The sequence below is a fragment of the Schistosoma haematobium genome, chromosome 1 (assembly GCF_000699445.3).
Source record: "Schistosoma haematobium chromosome 1, whole genome shotgun sequence".
Lineage (NCBI taxonomy): Eukaryota > Metazoa > Platyhelminthes > Trematoda > Strigeidida > Schistosomatidae > Schistosoma > Schistosoma haematobium.
This window is the reverse complement of record NC_067196.1, coordinates 29,686,552-29,709,349: the sequence shown is the minus strand read 5'-3', so window position 1 is coordinate 29,709,349 and position 22,798 is coordinate 29,686,552. Positions and strand designations below refer to the sequence as shown.

At 33.4% G+C, this 22,798-nt stretch overlaps 1 protein-coding gene across 1 annotated transcript in view; it reads left to right on the top strand.

Annotated features, from left to right (window-relative positions):
• Window positions 1-4,031: 4,031 nt before the first annotated feature.
• The window catches only part of MS3_00007101 (uncharacterized protein), a 31,495-nt gene continuing 12,728 nt past the window's right edge, over window positions 4,032-22,798 (top strand). Inside the window, exon 1 of the mRNA XM_051215358.1 lies at window positions 4,032-5,781. Within this exon, the coding sequence (XP_051073666.1) occupies window positions 4,695-5,781 (1,087 nt within the window). The 5' untranslated portion in view covers window positions 4,032-4,694. The remainder of the gene's footprint in view (window positions 5,782-22,798) is intronic.

The window sequence follows — 22,798 nt, the reverse complement described above, 5'->3', positions numbered from 1 at the left end:
AGGATTAACACAAATCATGGTATCATTGTAAACGTGGGGACACGAAGAAGCCACTCCATCATGGTGCAGGATTCTGTACGAGTGGGTAATTACAACCCTAACAAAGATCAAACAATGGGGCTTTCAGTTTTCGTGATGGGGATATGTTCTTCAGATCACTCAACTATTGATGAGTTTATAGGTACCAATGTCAAGGTTGGACTTAGTGGTTTCAAATAAATTGAGCGTTGAGCAGAAAGTTAATAATATATATACTTTTTATTGTATCCCAATGAGTAGAGAAGTTGTATTACTCTGAAGAACTGGTTTACATTAAGCCACGAAAGGTAAGAAATACAATTTTTCCACTCATTGGGATATAACAAAAATATATTTGTTACTTAGACCACTCAGTTCTTATTGAACGGGTTACGATTTCAACTCCAACCATTCTCCAATCCAGTGTGGTAATCATCTAATACAGTTTGTCAGTAACAACATCACACCTAACATAATTGAATTCCACTAGTCATAACTTCTTAATAAAACTTCTGGTATCCTACTCGACATCAGTTACTCGTTAGTGCAGGATTCTCTAACTGGTGTCAATCAGCATTAACACTCACCTGTAAACTTATCTTGTTCTGGAAGCAAGACTCAAATTACATCACTCAATTAGAATAATTAAATATTTAAGTTTAGGACTCCAGAACTTTCCTGACTATTGATTATAATTTCTCATTTCCAAACGGTGTTTACCAGTATGAAGTTCGTATCATTTCACAATATGAGTATGGCAATCTGACTGCATTCAGGGGGATATATGAAGATGATCTCAGCAACTTTTATTGTTCATACGTTTACATTTGAAGAACAAAATGAACTAGTTAGTGCATTTTAACAAAGTGACTGTCAAAATGTCTATAAGACAGCTATTGGAAACAAATTTAGGTTAAAAGGAATTTTAATGGAAATCTCAATTTGAACATATACAGAAAACGGACACATTCAAATCGGTACATCAGTTTCAGCTCTGCACATTCATACAGTACGAAAAACTTCCCTGGCTCTGAAGTTAATCAGAAGAGCTAACAAGATCACCACTTTCGATGAAGATGAGCTGCAGGAAGAAATCACATAGTAAACATCTTGAGACCTGATGATTTCCTCATGAACTTTATCAGAAACATAATAAAACGAAACGATCCCTCTTTAAATAACAACTTTAATGAGATATCATAGATTGGTACCATAGTTTTGTCCTATCGTTACGGTACAACAGAAGAGCTGAAATGCATCTTGAAAATATACAAGGTTAAGACTTCTAAACAGTGACTAGATCTAGTCAAAATGCTTTAGTTTCAACTAAGGAAAAGATCTCATTTACACCCACACAGAATTGCGTTTACAGATGAAGTGGTCTCCGTTGTGATGTGTTCTATGTTCGGGAGTCTTCTCGTGAAATCTCAACTCGTACCAAGGAAGATTTAGGCTACACAAAAAGACCACTTAATAATCATGTAGAATTGGAAAATTTACAGATAAGATTGGCAGTAGCAGCACATGCTATGTACAATAACTATCAAGCAGAAACCACAAATATCTACATAATTCAGAAAGGATTCTCCGACTCTAAAGAAAAGTGAATAGCTGAGTCTTCTCAAGCAATATTAGATCTCTCTGTCCTTAGGGAAAAGAAGACCTTACTGTTCACACAACTTGAATCGATTATACAGACAATCACATTTAAGTCAGTTCATTCCTCATACAATTACCACATGCACACACATTCGAATTTCAAATCTGCCTCTTCATGTGATTAAGTAAACATTTTGTATACCTACCAGTATACATGCAAATGCACCGAATGATTTCTCACACAAAATCACCTTGACCGAAATGGCATGACATTGGCAGAATCAGACTTATTTTTACTTTTGATTTCGATTGAACTAAATACTCTTCATTGCTCCTTTAGATTACCTGAATTTGTCTTAATTTACCCAGACCATTTGTTTAACCACTCTGATGAAGAGGTTCACACTGAGTCACGAAACATTAGAGTAAACCACTGTTGTAAGAAGGTTTTCAATAGTGTCAATTCTTTTGTTCGCATTTACTGATTTGACGAATGTATCAATTTCTTTGATCTAATTCCAAAAAAGCTCCCGAAGCAAATTTACTTTTTCAATCAGACGGAATTGTCCAGTTAAAAATATAATAATCTTTCATTGGAATCACTAAAACACCGACACCGAAAACAAAAACAAGCAAATGTCTTCTTGGACATTATAACATATTCATAAGATTTGTGTTTTAAAGGCCACTTACCACTACTTGTCATGTGATGTTCGAAGTAATACAATATATTTATTAATGAGTGTAGCAAATGTCATCTGAATAGTTCAAATCGTCTAGTTGCATCCAAGCTGTCTGTTGTATTTTGTGCTTCTCTATAAGATTTTCAGGACTTATAATCCACTCGATTACCAGACGAAAGGAAAAGGTGAAGAGTGAGCAGCCTTGTCTGACTGCAGCCTTCATTTGAAATACATCTGTCAGATGCTCTCCATGCACTTTGCATAACAAACCAAATGATTTTGCATGTACATGTTATTTTAAAATTTTGAGCATCAAGTTCTATCGAATGCCATAGAACCAAACTCAAGAATTGTCTCAACTCTGGCATGCAGGTTCATCAAACCGACGGGTTCCAAGTAGGACGGGACGCGCGTCCTGGATCCCATTGCTAGCCATCATGCATCTCTGCTTATTACGCTTGTGATTTAAGTCAATATCGAGGCAATCCGTACAGGTTACATGTATGCCAATAAGAAACTGATCAATTGCAGTCCCAATCATCACTAGGAAGATTCAAACAACCAATACAAAAATAAACTATTCAGTACTCCTGGATTTCACTAGTTCGCCTACTATTGATTTCGAATCCACGACTATTTGGTTGAAAGTTAAGTGAATTAATCGTGGTCGGTCAATGCACGGGGCTTTCAGCAACATGGTTGTTCACACATTGTTGACTTCCTGTACAATGTTAGTTATACTAAAACTCAAATATTGGATACAAACAACCAGCTTCTGTCTGGAAATAACCAGTATACTGTTACGAAAAACAGTTTAAAGATCCATAAATAATTGGAGTCCTGGAATCTCAAAGCTGTCGTATAATGAGAGACTGGTTAGAATAAACAAATTCCCTTTGTCATACTTGTGGGATATTAATTAGACAAAACAATTGAGTGATTGTGAGTTGTGCAACATCCATACACAGGACTGCACAGAATTGGTTCACTGACTTCCGGTTTTTTCCAATCTTCTATTCTCTATATCATTTAACGGTTTCCTCATTGATATCAGACCATAATTAGTACCGTATTTAAGTAGTCACCATGTATTACCTGAGTAAAAGTTTAATCATTGAATTTTATATCAGACTCGCCATTTTTGCTTGTTTTCTTTGGCTTACTGACTTCATTTATTGTGTTTCCAGTGTCATTTTAACTCATCTATCCAAAATTCTCTTATTTTTTCAATGAAAAATATCTTATAGTATTATGACAGTGGATTAGTGAAGATTTTGTACACAACCTGAGACTAGGACTTCATCACAAACTCATATCGACTGGGAATCACATTAGACCTGTATTAGGGAATCACTAAATATCTGTTTTGTCCTATTGAATCTGTCTTACACGAGATTATGCATTAGCTTTACTGAACAGTTTCAGACTTACATGTAAGTATCACTAAATATTCACTGGCTACCAGTGATACATTAGATGACATCAGTCTGTAGGAATATGATGCTTGATTATGTTGATGGATATTTCTTGTTAAAAAAAAGCACCTACGCTTTCTTGAATAGTTTTCACCTATTCTTTAACCCCCCCTCTCTCTCTCTCTGTGGAGATGTAGATTAAAATTTCGAGGCAACCAGATATACCATGCTTTAAATTGTAGGACATTAAAAACGAAATCGGTAACAAGGGATTTCCGAAGTGATTACTTAGTTCTTTTGCATTTGTCTTCTTACTAGGTTATCATTCAAAGTTGATTGGGTGGTAAATTTTGACTTACGTAACTACTGGTGATGATAAATCTACTCTGAGTGCTAGTCAAGAAACTTCGACATGAAATTCTAAATGGATTGTGAAAGGAGGATTTTGATTACCAGATTAATGAAACACACATCTTAATGTATATATATATATCTATATTATCAACTACATACCATGTGTTTTTATTATAGTTACCATCATACAATTGTACAAGTATGTTGAACACAATCTGGACAATAAATATACATCTAAATATGTGTGCTTGGTAATGTATGTATACAATTTATTTTTCCTAATCATTCATTGGTCGATTTGCGAATCAACTACAAAATAAAATTAATCTGAGTGGGTGATACAAACACAAAAATCTTACTCATCATTATAATTATGATAAATCTTATTCATCATTCAATTCATTTACACTTGATGTTTACTATTGTACTTGTTTCATGTGTAGTAACAGTGAGACTTGAACAAATTGCTTGTAATTAATTATCAACGTGCTTTTATGCGGTCACATGAATATCATTTATGAAACTGACCAGTTGTTGTTAAACACATGAAAACTACATTCGGATTTCATTTGTTTTCTGGATAGATAAATAAATAACTTTTCTAATTACTTCTTAAATTGAACTGATGCATTTATGCAACTCGAATTCATTACACTTGGATATTATTTGGATTAAAGCTGAACTACATACATTTTTGCATTCACTTTACTCATCCACATCATCACAATCAATATTGTTGTCGTCTTCTTTGTCATTGCCAACGTCATCATCATTATCGTTTTTACCCTCAACCATATCTAAAATATTTTTCAAGCTATTTTCCTTACTGAGATCATTAGTACGGTTCAACTATATTTTCGTGACATATTATTTACGAGTTTACGTGATATGCATTAAATATCTACTAGGACAATGTTTAACCCGATACAGGACTATTATGACAAATAAGGATGTCATTAATTATCGGTATTTCAAAAACAACCATAGAATCCAGTTGTCATCAAGACGACATACTCACTTTCATCAACATCCCTCATGGTATAGAGAGATAAAAACTGTTTCTGATCGCCTGAAATCCTCAAAAAATATGAATTATGAAACAGCTATTTCTGACACTGCTCATAATGAATGTATAAATACTGATGAGTATGATTCCAGTAAACATTTCCGATGTTATTCATATCGAACAACCAGTTCCGAAAGTAGTTTTCATCGATTTGAATTTACCATGCAATATTATGCTATATTTGTGTACCTATTATTCACTTTATTCAATGTACAATGTATCAATGGTAAACCTACTTCATTGTCTAAAAATGGAACTTTTGCCGAAACCACTTCATCGATTTACTCTTCCGACTTGTCATCATCAACAATATCGCCAAATTCATCTTTATCTCCACCCTCACTAGTAATATCGTCTAATCACACAATGGAAGCATCAAGTGTGGATGATTTATTGTTACAGTATTTAGATTTATCAACTTTTCAAACATTAAGTTCTACTCATTCAGGTCGTAAAGTACCAATAACAAATGTGATTATGCGTCCACATAGATCTAGACGTAGCTTATCATTTTATATGTCTAATTTAGATACTTCACCATTGCTTTTAACTCCGTTCGCACAAAATTATTCAATGAAAGCAAGATTTTTAAACATCGATAACAATGGAACTATTAAACTAGTTAAATCCTATAAAGATACATCTGGTAAGTTATTGCAATGTTATCATAATATTACTGAGTTATTAGTAACTACTTGACCCTTAGTTTGATGTATTAATCAGTCTCTCATTTATCATTGTTAATTATTTAGTGGACAATTTCAAACTGCTTTTTCAATGAACGCTTTTGAAATGATGCGTATTGGACTAAACTATAAGGTTTCGTGTTCAATTTGTGTCAGTCCTCAATGTAACTCAACCATCAAGCGCTAACTCTCCTAGGTGGACCCTCCATATCCACCAGCCTGGTTAAAGAACCGGACATTCACTTTTCGTCCTCTCAATTTCGTAAACATTTACACGGTGAGAAGGTAGTACGTAGCACTTCCCTGGTAGTGACTGTATACACGTGGCCACCCTCGGACGTACCAGATCATCTTTCGAATATGAGTTGGACCAATTAATTACGACCTGAGTGCTAATTTCCTAATATTGGAAGGTTTGAAGGGAATTAGCAGGAAATCCTAGATCTAGGACTTGTATCGACCAAACGTATCTGGAATATTGAGGGAACCAGTGGATTTCATCATCATCTTTATTAACACACATCATAGTCAGAGACACAACCACGATCGACTCTTCCTTAGGGCTAGGATGATTACACTGATGATCACCAAACGGTAACTAATATTATGTTCACATAACTCGTCTCCAGATCACCATGTTCACTACAACTAATCATGTGGAAACAAATACAGTCCATCTGCATGTTGAACCACTCAGATTAGGGGTTACATCTCAACTTGATCGACAAAATTCATAAAGCACTAATAGACCAGACAAAAATGATATTGGTTACTACTCACTGACAATAGTCACATGAGTCTGAACATTGAACAATCAAAAAAAGGTACTTTTCATCAATCCACCCTGGTTCTAAATCTTTTTTGATCACATTTCAATCGACTGGTTTGACCTTTCTGTTATTTTTCGCATTAGCAAAATTGAGTGTGTGTAACAAGATTGTTCAAAAGTCAGTAGTAGACCGAGTAAATGGTCACATGCTTCCTATACTAAACATTTTGTTTCACAGGTAGAGGTGTGAGAAGAGTGTGATCATTTTTATGACTCAATATGAGATATGGTTGGAGTCATTTGGGAATGAATTCATTGGATTAGTGATTCTTTCTGTTCATGCATGACTAACTTGGTTAAAATGTGTGTTTGTGTGTTTTAATATGATTCCCATTTAGTGTCACCTCGGTCTAATCTGCTTTACCTTTAGTTTCCAACCCAATTAATACTTTTAAATAGTCGACAACTAAGACGAAAACGCGTTTCAGTGTTTTCAATAGATCATTGATTTGATTTTAATCTGTGATAGTAAACTACTAATCTTAACTGTGTAATTATCCATCAAAATTCCTCAGCTAACACATGTGTATTTTCATAAAAGTATGTACATTTACTTGCATCGAGTTGTCACTGTGTGGTGATCAATGTCACGTTTGTTTAGTCCTTTCGTGCTGACTTGACATAGCGTGCACCACGTTTTGATGTAAGGTGGTTGGAGTTAATCAGATTTCTATTGTGTTGGCACTCATCAGAGGAGTGTGCTCACAATCTTGAGGAACTGATGCTCTCTTACATCGAAATGTCTTCGACACGATGTCGACTTACTTGAACTAATGACTACCTTGCAATCTGGTCGATAGAACCCGGTCAGCATTATGGACTAAGCAAACATCACACTGGTTACTACTTCACGATGAATAAGTGCAAATTTCTCAGTTCTACAGGAGACCAGTAGCTTCTAACAATTCAGTGGTTGGGTCTCGGATTATGAGGTTGGGTGGGTCAGTTTCGAATTTCACAGGTAGCATTAGCCATCTCAAGATTGTGGATGCATCTTGGTGAAGAACACCGACAAACAGAAATCTCAGGTCCAAGACTTTCTGACAACTATCTCCAACTACTTTACACACGTGTTTGTACTCCAACAATATGTTCCGTAGGAATTTATTCCCAACTTCGTAACACAAAACTAGTTTGGTTAATTTCAAATGGTCCTCAGATGTTTACTCATAAATTACACAAACATTTACTGTAATAATGCAGCAAATAGTGTGATGTTATGGAATTTCATTCTCGATAAAATATAAGTATCACTTGATTATCTCATTTGATTAGTTGCTTGGTGGTGTGGTAAAGAAATATTTGAAACAAACTTCACTAATCTACATAATGGGTAAAATAATGTATTTAATGTATAAGTAATTGCCATAGAAGCGTTCCTATGATAGCTGGATGAGTTGACTTCTCCATTTGGATATGAGGAAATGTATGTCTGAACATTTTTTGTAAGAGTGCAAAATTTATTGTCAATATCCCTATTAATGAATTGGTTGCATCCCTAGAGAAATATCTGTTTCTCTTACGAACATCCAGTGTCTATCGTAGTTCTATATTTAGCGGGGACAAACACTGTGGTAACTTCAGGTAGACAGTAATAGAGAGGAAGAATTTGAAGATGATCAAAATTTAATCTACAAAGCACTTGTAACGTTATTTCTATTTTATATTCAGATGATGTTCCGACCTAAATAGCAGGAAAAAGTTGGACTTTAGGAGCAGCAATAATGGACGTTATCAAGTTGTGGTTATTCTGTTGTTACTCACCAACAGTTTAGATTGCACATCAGTATTGAGTAAGACAGTAAGCTTAGAATAACCAATACTCATGTAGTCGAAACTCAACATACATTAATGGGATACATAGGAAGGCTATCATAACTAGGTGATTGTCACTGTAAGAATCAGTGAAAGGACTGTAAAAATTTCAGACTTCCATTCTTGGGCGTCATTTTTGGGCAGTGCAGTTTAAATGCTGTTTACATCCGGTAGGTCGATAACTCGTGTTGTTTTCGTGCTGGTTCAGACTTGTGATATAACTTGTTTGTTAAGCGCTCATTTCTATGTCCTACTGTAAACCACACTTTTTATATGACAAGCAGATGGTGATGTTAGTTGTCTATTCAAACCGGAATAAATAGGGAAATGTTTGAAGCTGTAATCTGAGGAGATAGTAAGGGACATCATTTAAACTGACCAGTCTGTTTCACCGTTATTTGACTGGATCTAGATAATCGATATTACTGTTGCATTTTGATGGAAAACTAGTTTGAATATATTTTACTAAATGTGTCAGTAATGCGTTGATCACTTCCTCTCTAAAAATAAGGAGTTGTGAAAATGCATATCTAAAGTATTTTTCGTGTCAATCAATTCTTTCACATTTCTCGAATTTCTTATTAGCTGAAACTATTACATATCACGCCTAAACAAAGTTCGGAATGAATATTAGTGAATTCTGAGGCTAAAAACAAGGTTTGAAATTGTGTAGCAATCATTCTTGTTATATATACCATCGGTCATTGTATACTGGAGGCTCTTATTGCGACTAATACCAGGTATTTACAACCGATAATATATCATTTATTCAACTAGGCCTTAGATAGTCTCGTTACCATTGATTCAATGAGGTCCCATCATTCAACTGCTAGTGCGAAGTTCGGTTGGTCGCTTAAGGTTTCACTTGTATAGTAGTCGATGAATATACTCGGTGAAACTAGCTTGTCTATTGAGAGTTTTTGACTAAATTAGCAAATTGTTGAATCAGCCCACCAAACACACCTGATTTACAAATCTACACCATCGAGCTTATATTACAACTTCAATCACCATCGTTATATTGCATTGAAATACAAAGGCACTTAACCTGAACACACTATTTTTAATATTCCTTATTCAGACTATTTTATGCCTTTGAGTTTTATTCGTCAAAAAAATGATCGAAATTGAGAAGTAAGTAGGTTAGTGGTTAGAATATTCAATTTTCAATCTCTCAGTAGCAAGTTCACATCAAATTGAAAATAAAAGAATCATGAGTGGACAGGTTTGGCTCGTTATAATCTCCGACTTTTCAGATGAATTCAAGGTCTAGGCAGTGTGGCTTTTTATAGACGAGTGTTCAATCTCCTATTTACTTGAGAAATCACATTAGTAACAAGGCTTAAACAGTTGTTTAGTTATTTTTGGTTTTCTGTGATTCCTCTGTTAAAATGATATCATGATGAAAGCTACATTTAGATCAGGAATTTTCATTTTCAAAGGCAAACTATTTCATTAATGTAAGAACACACAGATTTCATCAAGTGGAAATCTCTCGTTCACTCCTTAACTGTACCGGCCATTAATTGTCACGAAAACATTATATTATTTTATCTGACATTAAACGTTCTTCTGGTAGTAAGTAGAACTAATTGATATGCTTAACTTGTTCAAACAACTGCCATCACAGTTCCCCATGAGGATCTATGAATTATGAATTTTGGAATATTATACGGTGATTTTATTTCTCGCAGTTATCAGGTGATATCAAAGTTATTCAGTCCGTTCGTTTCGGTTGTGTCTCGGTTGATATTAGACCGTTCACTGGCCCTAAACAAACAAATATTGTTACCGTAGTCTGAATATAACGTCTGTTATTTGTTCAATATTATGAATAGCATATATTCATTCTTTTACAACTAGACACCAAACCATGAGAAACTAATAGTTAAGAAGTAAAATGTGGAAATAATACACCCATGTGTGAGTAGACCTTGCTAGGTGAAGAAAAATTGCATTATATTACGACTGTATAAATTTTAAAGATACGTTGATATGGACATTAATTTTTCAGAACTTCGCCATAGATCTATAGCAGTTCTTTCCTCAACGCATTGCTGAATTTGAAGTAATTAATACTTGAGTAGTTTACTATCGTAGACTTTCTCATGATTCATCCATAAGAGAAGCAGTCGTATTTGTTCGGGATTATTTCTACCTTGAAACATATAGATAGTTGGATCCATACAGTCAATAGCTATAGCTTCTTTCTCAATGAACGTAAGTCTGATACTGTTCTATGGCTAATTCGTGTGAAATCGTTTAATGATTACAGACAGTTGGCAGACAGCGTCTAAGTTTGTCATGGTCTGGATTCTCCAGGATGGTATATCTGTAATAATAAGTACAGTGATATTCCTCTTGAAATGCAAGCACTTGCTGTTCATTGTTATAACTGATGGCATCAAAACCAAGAATTATGGCACCAGATGAAAAAGCTTGTGCTTCAGCTGAAAAAGTCTGATTATTATTTTTGATTATATCAAAAGACTTATTTCTCTTACTCAGTAAGCATAAAATGATGAATTGATAACTGGATGACCGTTTACTTGTTAGAGACGAAGATCACCAGTGATCTGGTCAGTTCTGAGCGATTTTCGATGAATTCGATAAAATGTGCACAGACCATTAACTCTTCAAATTAGCCTGGTTTAATTGTCCAGAATGTTTGATGTACTTGACAGGTATTGATTTACTCTGGTCATTATCAAGTGTTATTTATCCATAATATGGAGAGAGTGTAAAGAGATTACTAGGTAAACTAATTTTCGCTTTAACAACTGAGATGCATAAGTGCATAAGTGTCGATCTGATTTGGATAAACTATTTGGATGTACGTGGCTGACGTCATTTCAAACAGATTACAAGTATAATTGAAACACTCTTAGAATGTAGAAGAATTTTTCACACTTACTCATCCATTCCTACCCACAATAAACACTTGACGGTTGAGTTAAAAGTCGAGGTTTCTGCCTAATCCCCACTTTTATGTATTAACAAATGAACAACCACACTGAATTATCATCGTCATATAATTTCGCTAGTTTGTATTTTCATCTCATTCCTCAATTGAATGATTTGTCCCAATAACTACATGAGACTTGAACAATAAAAAAAGCCCGATTAACCTTCGTTAGTTTATCTTTCTCTTGATGTGTTATTCTCTTCCGTTATTTTTTCGCTTTCCTCCACCACAATAGATCAAATTATCAGGGAATATAAATCAAAACTAACAGTTGGATTTGACATTTAATATAAGCAAATCCAATAGTCTACAATGTTTAACTAATCAAATAAGAAACTCTATTTTACCACTTAATTATAATCACAACTTATTAAAATAATATTTACCTGGGTAAATCATGCTTACATATACGTGTTGGCTACGTCATACAAAAAACAACTTATATGTTAAACGTACATATATATATATATATATATATATATATATATATACATAATTGCATCACGATGAACAAGTGCACCCGTGGCAATGATAGTGGTAATCGGTGCTGTTCATGTGGTATAAAAGGTATGAAGTAGCGACGGGTTTCATATTCATAGTATCAGGTTATCAAGGAACTGTGTAACACAAATTTCACTTTTCGTCTACCAATTGGGACGCTTCTTCCTGTGTAGTCTATTTTCTGTTAGAATGAATATACTTCACCCTTGAAAAGTATATTCATGTCAATTTAACAGTTTATTCAATAATTACCGTAAATAAGAGTATATCTTGTTATTTTTTTCGAACAAACAACACATGATGAGCAGTTACATCATCATCACTGTGATAAAATTAATGCTGGTAATAACTTGAATACTGTGTGATTTTTGTGATCATTTTACTGTTAACTATTCACTCTGATTGTATGGGCAGTTCCGTGGTTCTATTTGAATTCTTAAACATTCGTTGTTTAATATTCTGAAATTAGGTCAAACCGAAAGTCAGAAATCCAACTAGTCATCACTATTGATTCGGACGAAATCGAAGCATGTAATTAATTGTGTTAAGTGGTAAATGGGGTTTCAGAGGATATGTTGAACTATTTGTGTTAAGATAGTTAGCTAAAAACTGTTTGGCTTCAAGCACACCAGTCCTCAACGATCTTACCATCTTGTACGACTGGTCTCATTACCTGCCTTAACATGTGCTGATAATTGACTACAAAATTGTACTGTCACTTATGAACAATACTCATGTCACTTTCAAAAATTCTGCCTATGGTTACAAGCAAATTAGTTACTTCGCAAAAAAATCAACTAACAGTTGCTCTCATTTTAATTGGCTAACTTAAGAGAAAGCATGTTAGTTTTAATCACTGGTTTACAAGTTTCAAGCCAAATCGGAAAGAATACTTACCTTAACAAACTGTATCGTTCAAACACTAGTGTTACATTATACCGATAAAGAGTCCATCTGGTGACGAATTGATTAGTAGATTTAGCTCTTGAGTATTACATCACATTGATTTTTAAAATATTCACATTGTTGTTCGTATGATGGCTCATTTCTTCACTTGAACTAGGCAATTATCTCACTATATCAGAAATTAAATATATGAAATAAATGTGATTCTCTTCCATTCGAATTCGTTGTTGCATAGCCATAGTATTTTAAATTTGTCTCAGAAAGAACAGAATCGTGTGATGTACATTTTTCAGTCTACAAGACAGTAAACACAAACTTATCAAAGTTACTGATTCATTGAATCAGGTCGCATCATCGTTATAAATCTCAGCAACTGATTGTCACTATCTCAACCAAACAAATAGAGCCTTCGGGACAATTAATATTGAAATTCGAATGCATGTGAATAGTAAACGATAATCTATAGTTTGCATCTATGGAAGTCATTGTATCGGGGGATTGTATATTCATAATCACTCGCATGGCAACTACGAAATACGTTATTTTAATCAAATCTTGATATTCAAAAATGAAGAATATTTGAGCGAACAATTGTTTTCAATAACTTCATCATCAGGCTCTACAGTTATAAGTCCATAAATATAATATTTTACAAAGGCCAAAAATAAGGCATGTATTAATGAATTTGACAATGTTACGTGTTAAAAATGGTAAACGTTTGCATCTGTTACGATATATATATACTTCAAAATTGTATTATTTGACAAATTAGAAAGGTCATTCAATAAAGGTCAGGATGATTTGGAGCAAAGTGTTCAGTCACCATAAGTATAATAGTATGAAAATGCAAAAAAAAATTGTGTGAATAAAATGCATAGTAGGAGAATTTAATCTTGTCAACTGAGATAATAATAATAATAATAAGATTGTTGTGTGAATATAATATGTAATAAGGGGGGTGTTATCAAGGTAATTACGATCAACGAATTAGGAATGATGAATGTGAAGATTAAGATAGAGATAATCAAAATTAATGATAATAAGGTAAATAAGGTTAATAAATGAAATAAAGGAAGGAGGTAAGAGGTTTATAATATTCAGTCTAGGTATTCGATGATCCAGTGGTAGGCCACGTTAAAAATAGAGGCTGGATATATTTCTTCTGGATACATAAATTAGGTCTTCTGGAGTTGATCCCGATGGCTTCGGCTATGTAAAGCAGTCGTAATACATGCCTTGTTTTTGGCCTTTGTAAAATATTATAATTATGGACTTATAACTGTAGAGCCTGATGATGAAGTTATTGAAAACAATTGTTCGCTCAAATATTCTTCATTTTTGAATATTCTATGGGGATTTTTAAACTGCTGAAATCTTGATATATTAGGAATTCAGTTTTATTTTAACATAATTCACAGTGATTGAATGAAAATCGACTGGTTAGATCATCGTTTGACTGGTCAGTAGTGTTACATGTATAATAGGTTAGAAACCATGTGTGTTGGAGTTAGTCGGGGCCGTTTGGTCAGGTATTCTTCCATTTACTGTAAGGAAATAAAAGAAACTACTGTTTTCAATACGAAACTGTGTAGGAATATGCACAACCTCCTCAAGTGGATGTGTTTATTACTACTTACATATAGTCTATAGGATGTGAGCTTTCACGAGGTACTTGGGTTTGTGGCTTACCTTAGCTAATAAAATAGTCTTTTTAAATATAATCTGAGAGGTACTCCACTGCAATGGATCAATCAACATTTGTCTGAACCAGGATAATAAGGCCTTTAACCAAACCACATGCATCGCAAGTTAAACACTTAACTTTGCACCTCACGATTACTCATATTATTCTCATGTGTCACTGACCAATTTGAAACTCTATTCGTTTGACTATAGTTTACAAGAGTCATAGAATGTCAATAATTCGTTGCTCAGTGAATATTCAATCAAACAATCACTTTCAAACAAGAGACATGATAAGTTTTGCTTATCGTCACATTAGTTGTCAGAACAGTTCTCAATCAAATCTGAATTCATTTCTCGCAGTTTAACTTGAGGTGATGTGATCACATTGGGGAGACTTGTTTGCAATGAAATATAAAAGGTTTACACCCTCCTTCTTCTCACCTTCTCAAGATCAGTCGTCATCAACAGTATAGTCCTGTAACGAACCTGCAGTATACGATATTGGTATCGGTATTACATAATGACAGAGAAAATATTCGTGTATTGATTTCATTAACAACTTGTTGATCGGATATATCGTTTTCAGTAAATATGAAACTATTCAGTTGAAATGAAACCAACGTTCACATTAAAAAGTTTCCAATATTTTGCAATAAAGGTCAAATCCATTCTCCACAAGAAATTAGAATCTAGACTATGCAAAATCAACCAGTTTAATGGTGACTGCAACATGGGAAGAAAGTAAATAGAAACAAAAATAGTAAACATTATTGATTTGGCTAATAAAACCAACATAAAAATGCTTACATCTTAGTGGTTATTTTTAGAATATTTCTTACATGCATTGATCATGGAATGATGTATACTTTCGGCTTTGGTCAAAATATAAACAGATTTTTTGAGTATGGAAATACCACTTACTGGAATCAGGTCCTACGCGGTTCCATTGTAGAACAATATGACTGTCAGTAATATTTGCCTTCCAACAAGCAACAATCCTATATTTACATGGTATGTGGTAATTCTATGCATGAATCTCCATCATACTAACTAGGGACGAGCTGACTGATCAAACGCTAGTCATTATAGCGTATGTCGAACTGATTCCGAAATCCGACTGGTCATCAGTTGCGGCTTCACATTTCTGGTATAAAATCAAAAATCTGTCCTAGCTTTATTAGCTTGGAACAGTTGTAATGTCAGTTATTTTCATTTTAGCTTAGTGTTAATTAATTCATGAATCTTAGGGATTTGTTAGTTGTCATCAGCACATAATGAGTACAATGTCAAAGTAAAACAGAAATCTTATTTCAACTTACTTCAAATGACATTAGTAGTTAATTTGGTAATAGATGTGTCATATTTGAAACGAAAGTCACAACAAATGGTGAATGGTTTGTTAAAGACTATCTCATAATGACAGGAAGCGACTAAAATAAGTGTCAGCATTCTGGTCTGTTGGTTGATTCAGTTTATCCAGTTTCGATTCAGTATCATGCGCTACATGGTCTAAATAATCTCACTGATCCAGTCAAAATATAATATCCAAGCCGCTGAACAGGAGGGGAACATTCATACTTATTCCACTCTCGTATTGATCAGTGTTATCTGTTTCCAATTATGTTATCCATTCACTCGACCACATGAACATACGGTATTATAAATAATGTACACAAATAACATAGAATACACACAATCACACTAAAAATGTAGACGGTAGTTATAAATTGTAACTTGACTGAAGTAGGAAATGTTAACGATTAGATCCTGAATTAGTGGTTTCGATAACAGGTAGGGTGATGAGTGCACATTGTTAAGGAGTGACAAACGATTACAAGACAGTTGTTTATTGTTTCCTCAACAACTAAAAATGAAATGTTCTATCGTCGCTTCAGCCAAATGTTATTTTTTGTAAACCCGATAATTTTTAGACAACTATAATGTTTTACAATTATTTCTGTATTAGGAAATATAAGTTACAACATTTATCCTGACAGAACCTATAATGAATGAGTTCACCCTTATTCATTTCTTCATTCATGCATTAATCATTTTTGAGACAAGAAAGTAATTCGATAGTGTTTAGTTATTTGTAAATTACAATCTATTTCTTAAAGTGCATACAATTACAAAGGTGAGAGGGAGAGTGTGTGGGCAAAATGTCACAGACATTTGTGTATACATTTCATAAAATAATCATACCGGATATCATATAATTTAATGACTTTTTATCATTGAACCCGAAAATTTCTTTCATTACCATTTAATTAGTTGATTTTGCATGACTAGGCATTGTTATTTAACTTGTAATTTTTTATTGTGCTAGTTCTCTATCTAGTTGATTAGTTAATTAAAATTAATCAAAATGTTTTAATTTATTTGTATCATACTTTGTGTACTGCATGTCTGATATTAACGATTGTACAATGAAGAAATAGATTCTGTGGGTTTTTCTCCCATGTTGTCTACTCAGCCAACCAATTATTCCTTCTTTGTATTTACAGTTGCATCACTCATTTTCTCGATATATTTTAACACCTCTTGTATTCAGTTGTGTCATGTACACAACAAAAATAATAACTAAATTAGACCAGTATTGTTCCATTGTACTTTAGTGTATGTGTGCATACAATGAAACACACATCTAATCTGAACCACAACAAGTGAATTGTAGACGAGATGCAATCAAAAGCCAATTTGATTTAAAGTTGGAAATAAAATACACTTACAGAGATGCTGAAAATTTGTCAGGATATAATTGTATACATTCGCTTGTGTACGTGTATGTAATGTCTACGTGTCAACACACTGCAAGGTGTGTATCTAGTTGTGTGTGTGCACCGACACAATGTTTTTCTTTCTATCAATTTCGCTTATAAAACAAATTATCCTATTTCGGTCTTATTCAGCTAATAAACCAACAATCTGATGATGTGGGAAATAATGAAGGACCCTGGAAACAGATAGTTACATGGAGGTCAATATGTATCTATATACATATATATCCGATAACTGTAAACTAAATACACATGTATATTATATAGCACGGGAAGGCGACGGAAAGAGAGTGTGAAATAGTAAGAAGAAAGCAGTCTGATAGATTAATTATTTCATAACACCATGCTAGAATGTTTTTGAATTTTCCACTAGGTAGAGAACGTTTCTCGTTCAGTGTTTAGTGTTTTATGCTTAATGTTCGTTAGTACTCCAATAGATAAGTTCACATTTCTCGCTTTATAAACATTTAATTATCTCGTCTGTTATTGTCAATGTGACTTTTATGGAGCAAATCAGAAATAGGAAGATAAGATTGATGACAAGCAAAGTTATAAATGTTTTCTTAAAAAACAGTATTCTGTCAACATATTGATAATTTTGTTTAGCCTTAATCAAGCACTATATAAGAAGACAGAATGTTAACACATCTGGTTTATTTTCATTTACTGTCTCGGGCCTCCACTGACGACCACCAATGATACAGTTGTAATGAGTGAATCAATCATATTGAAATGACTGTTTTGTTGTTTGACGTTGTAGAAAGTGTTTAAATGTGATGAAATTCTTCAAATTCATTTTCACTGTTTAAGGCATGATGACGTAGTCAATTGTTAGGGATGATTGATTTGATTAACTAACAGGTACAAGAAACAAAGTAAGACTGGGCCAACAGCTGTTTTACATTCGATTCGATTCTATTCAGTTTGATTTAGACAACTGATTAGTATCACTAGCTCTCACATAAAATGTGTGTCTTAATTACAACAAAGAAAGCTGTGATTAAAATGACCCATTGTGTCATTGCATAAAAATAAAGGGAATTTTGCAAAGAGAATTTTCTTTTCGATGAAATCATTTACTTAAGCTGCACATTCGTATTTATAGTTATATGGAAAATATGTGTCTACGGAAGGATAGAAAAGATTGCATTATAAATTGATTCGAGACTCTTATTATCAAATCAAGGGGTAAGAGAATAATATAAGTTTGGAAATAATATACGGGTCGGAATAACCAGAGATATTTGTCCACCTGACAGATTTGAAGAAAAACGACATACATAAAAGTCATAATAATGAAAACTGAGTAATAATAAAAAAAACTTGTATGAGGCGATTAACAAAACGGTTGGATCATTTTCAATTTCAACCAAGTTGAATTTTTCTCAAAGATTTGAACTCTTATCGGTTACCGTTATCATCGGGAATGTTCTTATAATTTAACGTTAATTGCTGAGTACCGCCATTTATTATTCACCAGGTAGATTGAAGTGGTATGTTAGAATATTCTAGAATACCACGATATGTTTATCAGCTTGTAGCTACGTAGCAGTGCAGTATATTTGCATCTTATTTCGACTCAATTTTTCTCGATCAATGAAGACTTACTTTCTTCACAGTCTATGGTTCAAGATTACTAAATTAGCTTTCTCTCTTCAAGATTCATCTGACCCACAGATCAAGTGCTATTTCTCTTTTAATTCACACAGACACGTATGGTTTTTACCAAAGTAGTAAACAAACAAACGAATTCTGTAGGAGATAATTATGATATCTCCAATGCTATTTAATCAGGGAGTTGCTTGCCAATGCAATCTATTTTAGATCTTTTAAATTTTTCATAAGACACGTTGATGAAAATCAAAGAGTATGAGAACTGGATACACGTTACCAAGCTGTCAATCGTGATACTTTCAGTGAAAAACTAGTCCAATCAAGACTACAGATCATTAAGTCAAAATGTGATTTCATTTTATGTGATTATCAGAAACAATTATGATGATTATACTGTTATAGTACCGGGAAAATTCACTTATCACTGAACATGTAAAAGTTAGTGAAACAGAAGTTCGTTGTTTACACTTACATACAAATTACTCCATCAAATCTTCCACTTACCTACATTCAATAAACTAACGTAAATTTGGAAGGAAATATTACAGATGAGAAAAATCAAGTTCAACCTAATGTTAATTAAAAGCGATATGTCTGGATTGTAATTGTACACACGTACACTAACATGTGTGTAAATGCACACACACTTGATTTACAATACCCTGGATACAAAATAAACTATTAAAAAATATCACGTTAGAATGATTTCATCTAATCAGTGCTTGTTTAGTATATATACATACAATAATTCTGAATGGCATGATCCTACGGGAGAATGGCTACAACTCGATTTTGTCTTAAGAAACAAAGAAAGGCTTATGTCGTTGTTAAGATATTTGTTGCTTACAAAAATTATTTTGTATCTCTAATTACATGTACTTACAGACGATTGTTATTCTTGCATAAACCGATTCTCGAAATGTTAGTTTTTGATAATCTAGTCTACACTTTTGACTAGGAAATAAATGAAATTTGTCTGAAATCACTATTATGTATTATTTTGTTTAAAACTTTAATTACAGATTAGAAATAATAAAGCCACCCATGTTAATCACATTTGTGTGCTTTGTAAAATGTGAATTAATTATGTAAATCCTGATTAGTTATTCAGTATTCTTTCATCCAAAGCCTTTATTGATCAGACGAATTACGAAAATGAGTGATTATAACACAGTATTTTATCTATGTAGAGGGTTTGTAGCGAGATCCCACACACTAATAAGACACGTATGTCTAGTGCTCCCTAGTTGTCGATGGTCGTCTAACTAATGTTCATGACTAGTTCATGACATAAACTATAAAATCTTGTCTGTTTGATTCATTAGTGAAGTATCCTAAATTCTCAAGTGATGTAACATTGAAATTTTAGTTGCTAAATGTTTATTGTAGTTGTAGGGTTGTGTTCAAATTCACTCGATTCATTATTTAGTGTAAAGTTTCGGTCTATTTGTTTTGCGGGTGATGAATTACTATCAGATATCCGTTGATAACATCTCTTAACCCATAAATGGTGTATTTTTATTGTGAGAGTAGGTGTGTAAAAGTGGCTTGTTATTTTATCACTAGACTGTCAAAGTAAAATTCAATATACCAGTTTTATGTAAGATCATGCACCATTTGGTGGTCGTTTACCTGTGGTTTGGAGTTTTTTCAGTTGAAAGCATTATTAAGCTATTTCGATAATGATCTCATGGTTTAGATATTTTTTCACAACATTTTACTGTTCAGATAAAAGGAGTGGAATCAATCCACCAATATCTAACAACATGACAGTTTACAACATCGAACAGCAATGTTTCGGTAGAGATAGTAGTCGTCTTGTTTGGATTGTGTCTTCCGAAATTCTTAATATCATGTTAATTACCAATCGAAAGCCACTTAATCAAGAATTTTCATTGATATCTATTACTATGTTTGGTTGTTTCAACGTTGACGTAAAATAGCTTTGAATGTGTATGGGATGTATTTAATTGTGTGTAACTAGTCAGTTGAATTGTAAATCAATTTACTTCTGAGGACAAACCTCCATATGTCTTGTACATAGATTGTGTTTGATAACCCCACAAATCATAATCTATCACAACTTATCACATCAATCCATCAAAAGAACGTTTCAGTAGTAACAAACAATTTCTTTATCATCGGTTCAGTTTCTCCTTGACAAGTGACCCAGACTATGTAACTAGACAAGGTTGATTTTATTTATTAGTTCAGTCTTTCATCATGTGATCTTTATCAATCAATCAATCAATCAATCAATCAATCAAAATTCTTCCATGTTAAGGTATGTACACGTAATTGTTCTTACACTTACACTTATCATATATTGAATCAAACGTCTGGTGCAATAAATGAAACACATCTTCCGCATGGTTCATTCACTTATTTTACAATCATTTGAAGAGGAAGAAATCACAATTTATTCTTTTTGTTCAGTTGTCTACATACCAGATTTTATTATCTAACCAGAGTCCCAGAGAGTGAGAGCTTAATCTAATTATTTGTTTCACATTATTTAATTCATGTCTGGGGTATTGAAATTTAGAGTGAGGATTGTCGATTATGATAAGATAAACACAAGAGATGCCTTTTCTCATATCAGATAGTTAAAGAGTGTACACGTTCTATCATTTTCCAAACTCAGAAATGTACGCTTCTCACCAAATGTGTAGTGGTTTTCATATTCGGTAGTGAGTATTGTTTTTAACAAATATGGTCGTAAACTCATCCAATATGTTTCAAGTTGTTCTCAGAATGATGAGGGAATTTAAAGCAACTTTCCACTAAACAAAGTTGCAAGGTTGCATTGGGAATATTAAAGTCAATGAGAACGTTTTGTGATTTGCATATTTTCAATTAGTAATCCGACTGATCTATAGAGAAGCTTCTCCCATCTCATTATGACAATTCACAACACTCTCATCTTATTTTTGATAATAAATGTTCTTACGTTTGATGTGTTGAATCGTGTTTATGCGATCACAAGTGAGGTGTTTCAAATCAATGGTAACATCGATTGCATTTCGGCTGACTGTTTTCTTTTATGCGTGATTTGAATGTAAAATTAAAGGGCATGTAGATTAGAGGATGGAATTAAAGCAATGTTGAATCACTGTAGGCAGGTTACATGACTGGGTACAAATCGCACGTCAAATATTCCACATTCTTAGAACATAGTGGAACATACCGTATAATATCAGTAATCGCTCAGTAAGATTAATCAAAAGAACAAAATTGTGTACAGAATAGGTGTGACAGTAAGTACTGTGCAGAAATGCTTTTGAAACATGAAAGTGCCACATTTTCGGATGGGAAGAGAAGATTTGTTAAACTGATTTCATCGAATGACTGTCTCGCCATATGTTAAAATGGAAACGTAAGTCATTTTATTCCAATCGAATGGTCTTCACTTAATGTAGTTTTCAAGAACTCTGAAGGTGTTGAGTTCTATCTCTAGAGTGGAGGTTGATGACACACTATTGTATGTTTCGAATGAGATAAACCTAGCTGTCTAGTGTCCCTTGATATTCAGTACTCCTCCACCAATCACTCAGTAACGAAGAAGCTATTTTCAAGGTGAAAGTTTCCAAAACTCTATAGTTTGAGAGAACACTATCTCTTGTTTCACTTGAATTGCTCATTCTGAATTCCTTCTACTGTTTTTCACTATTTTTTAAAAAATTCTTTTATCAGAATAAATGTCATGCCATACTCGAATGAATTGACATGATAAATTTATTTTGAAGTGATACATATACTCATGTTTTACATGTTATTAATAAGAGTTTACATCGTCCCATTGTTTACATTTATCATTGAATTCGATCAGTACTGTAGTTATATGTGGATACTGAGTGTGTTGGCTAGATCTAATCCTTTTGTAC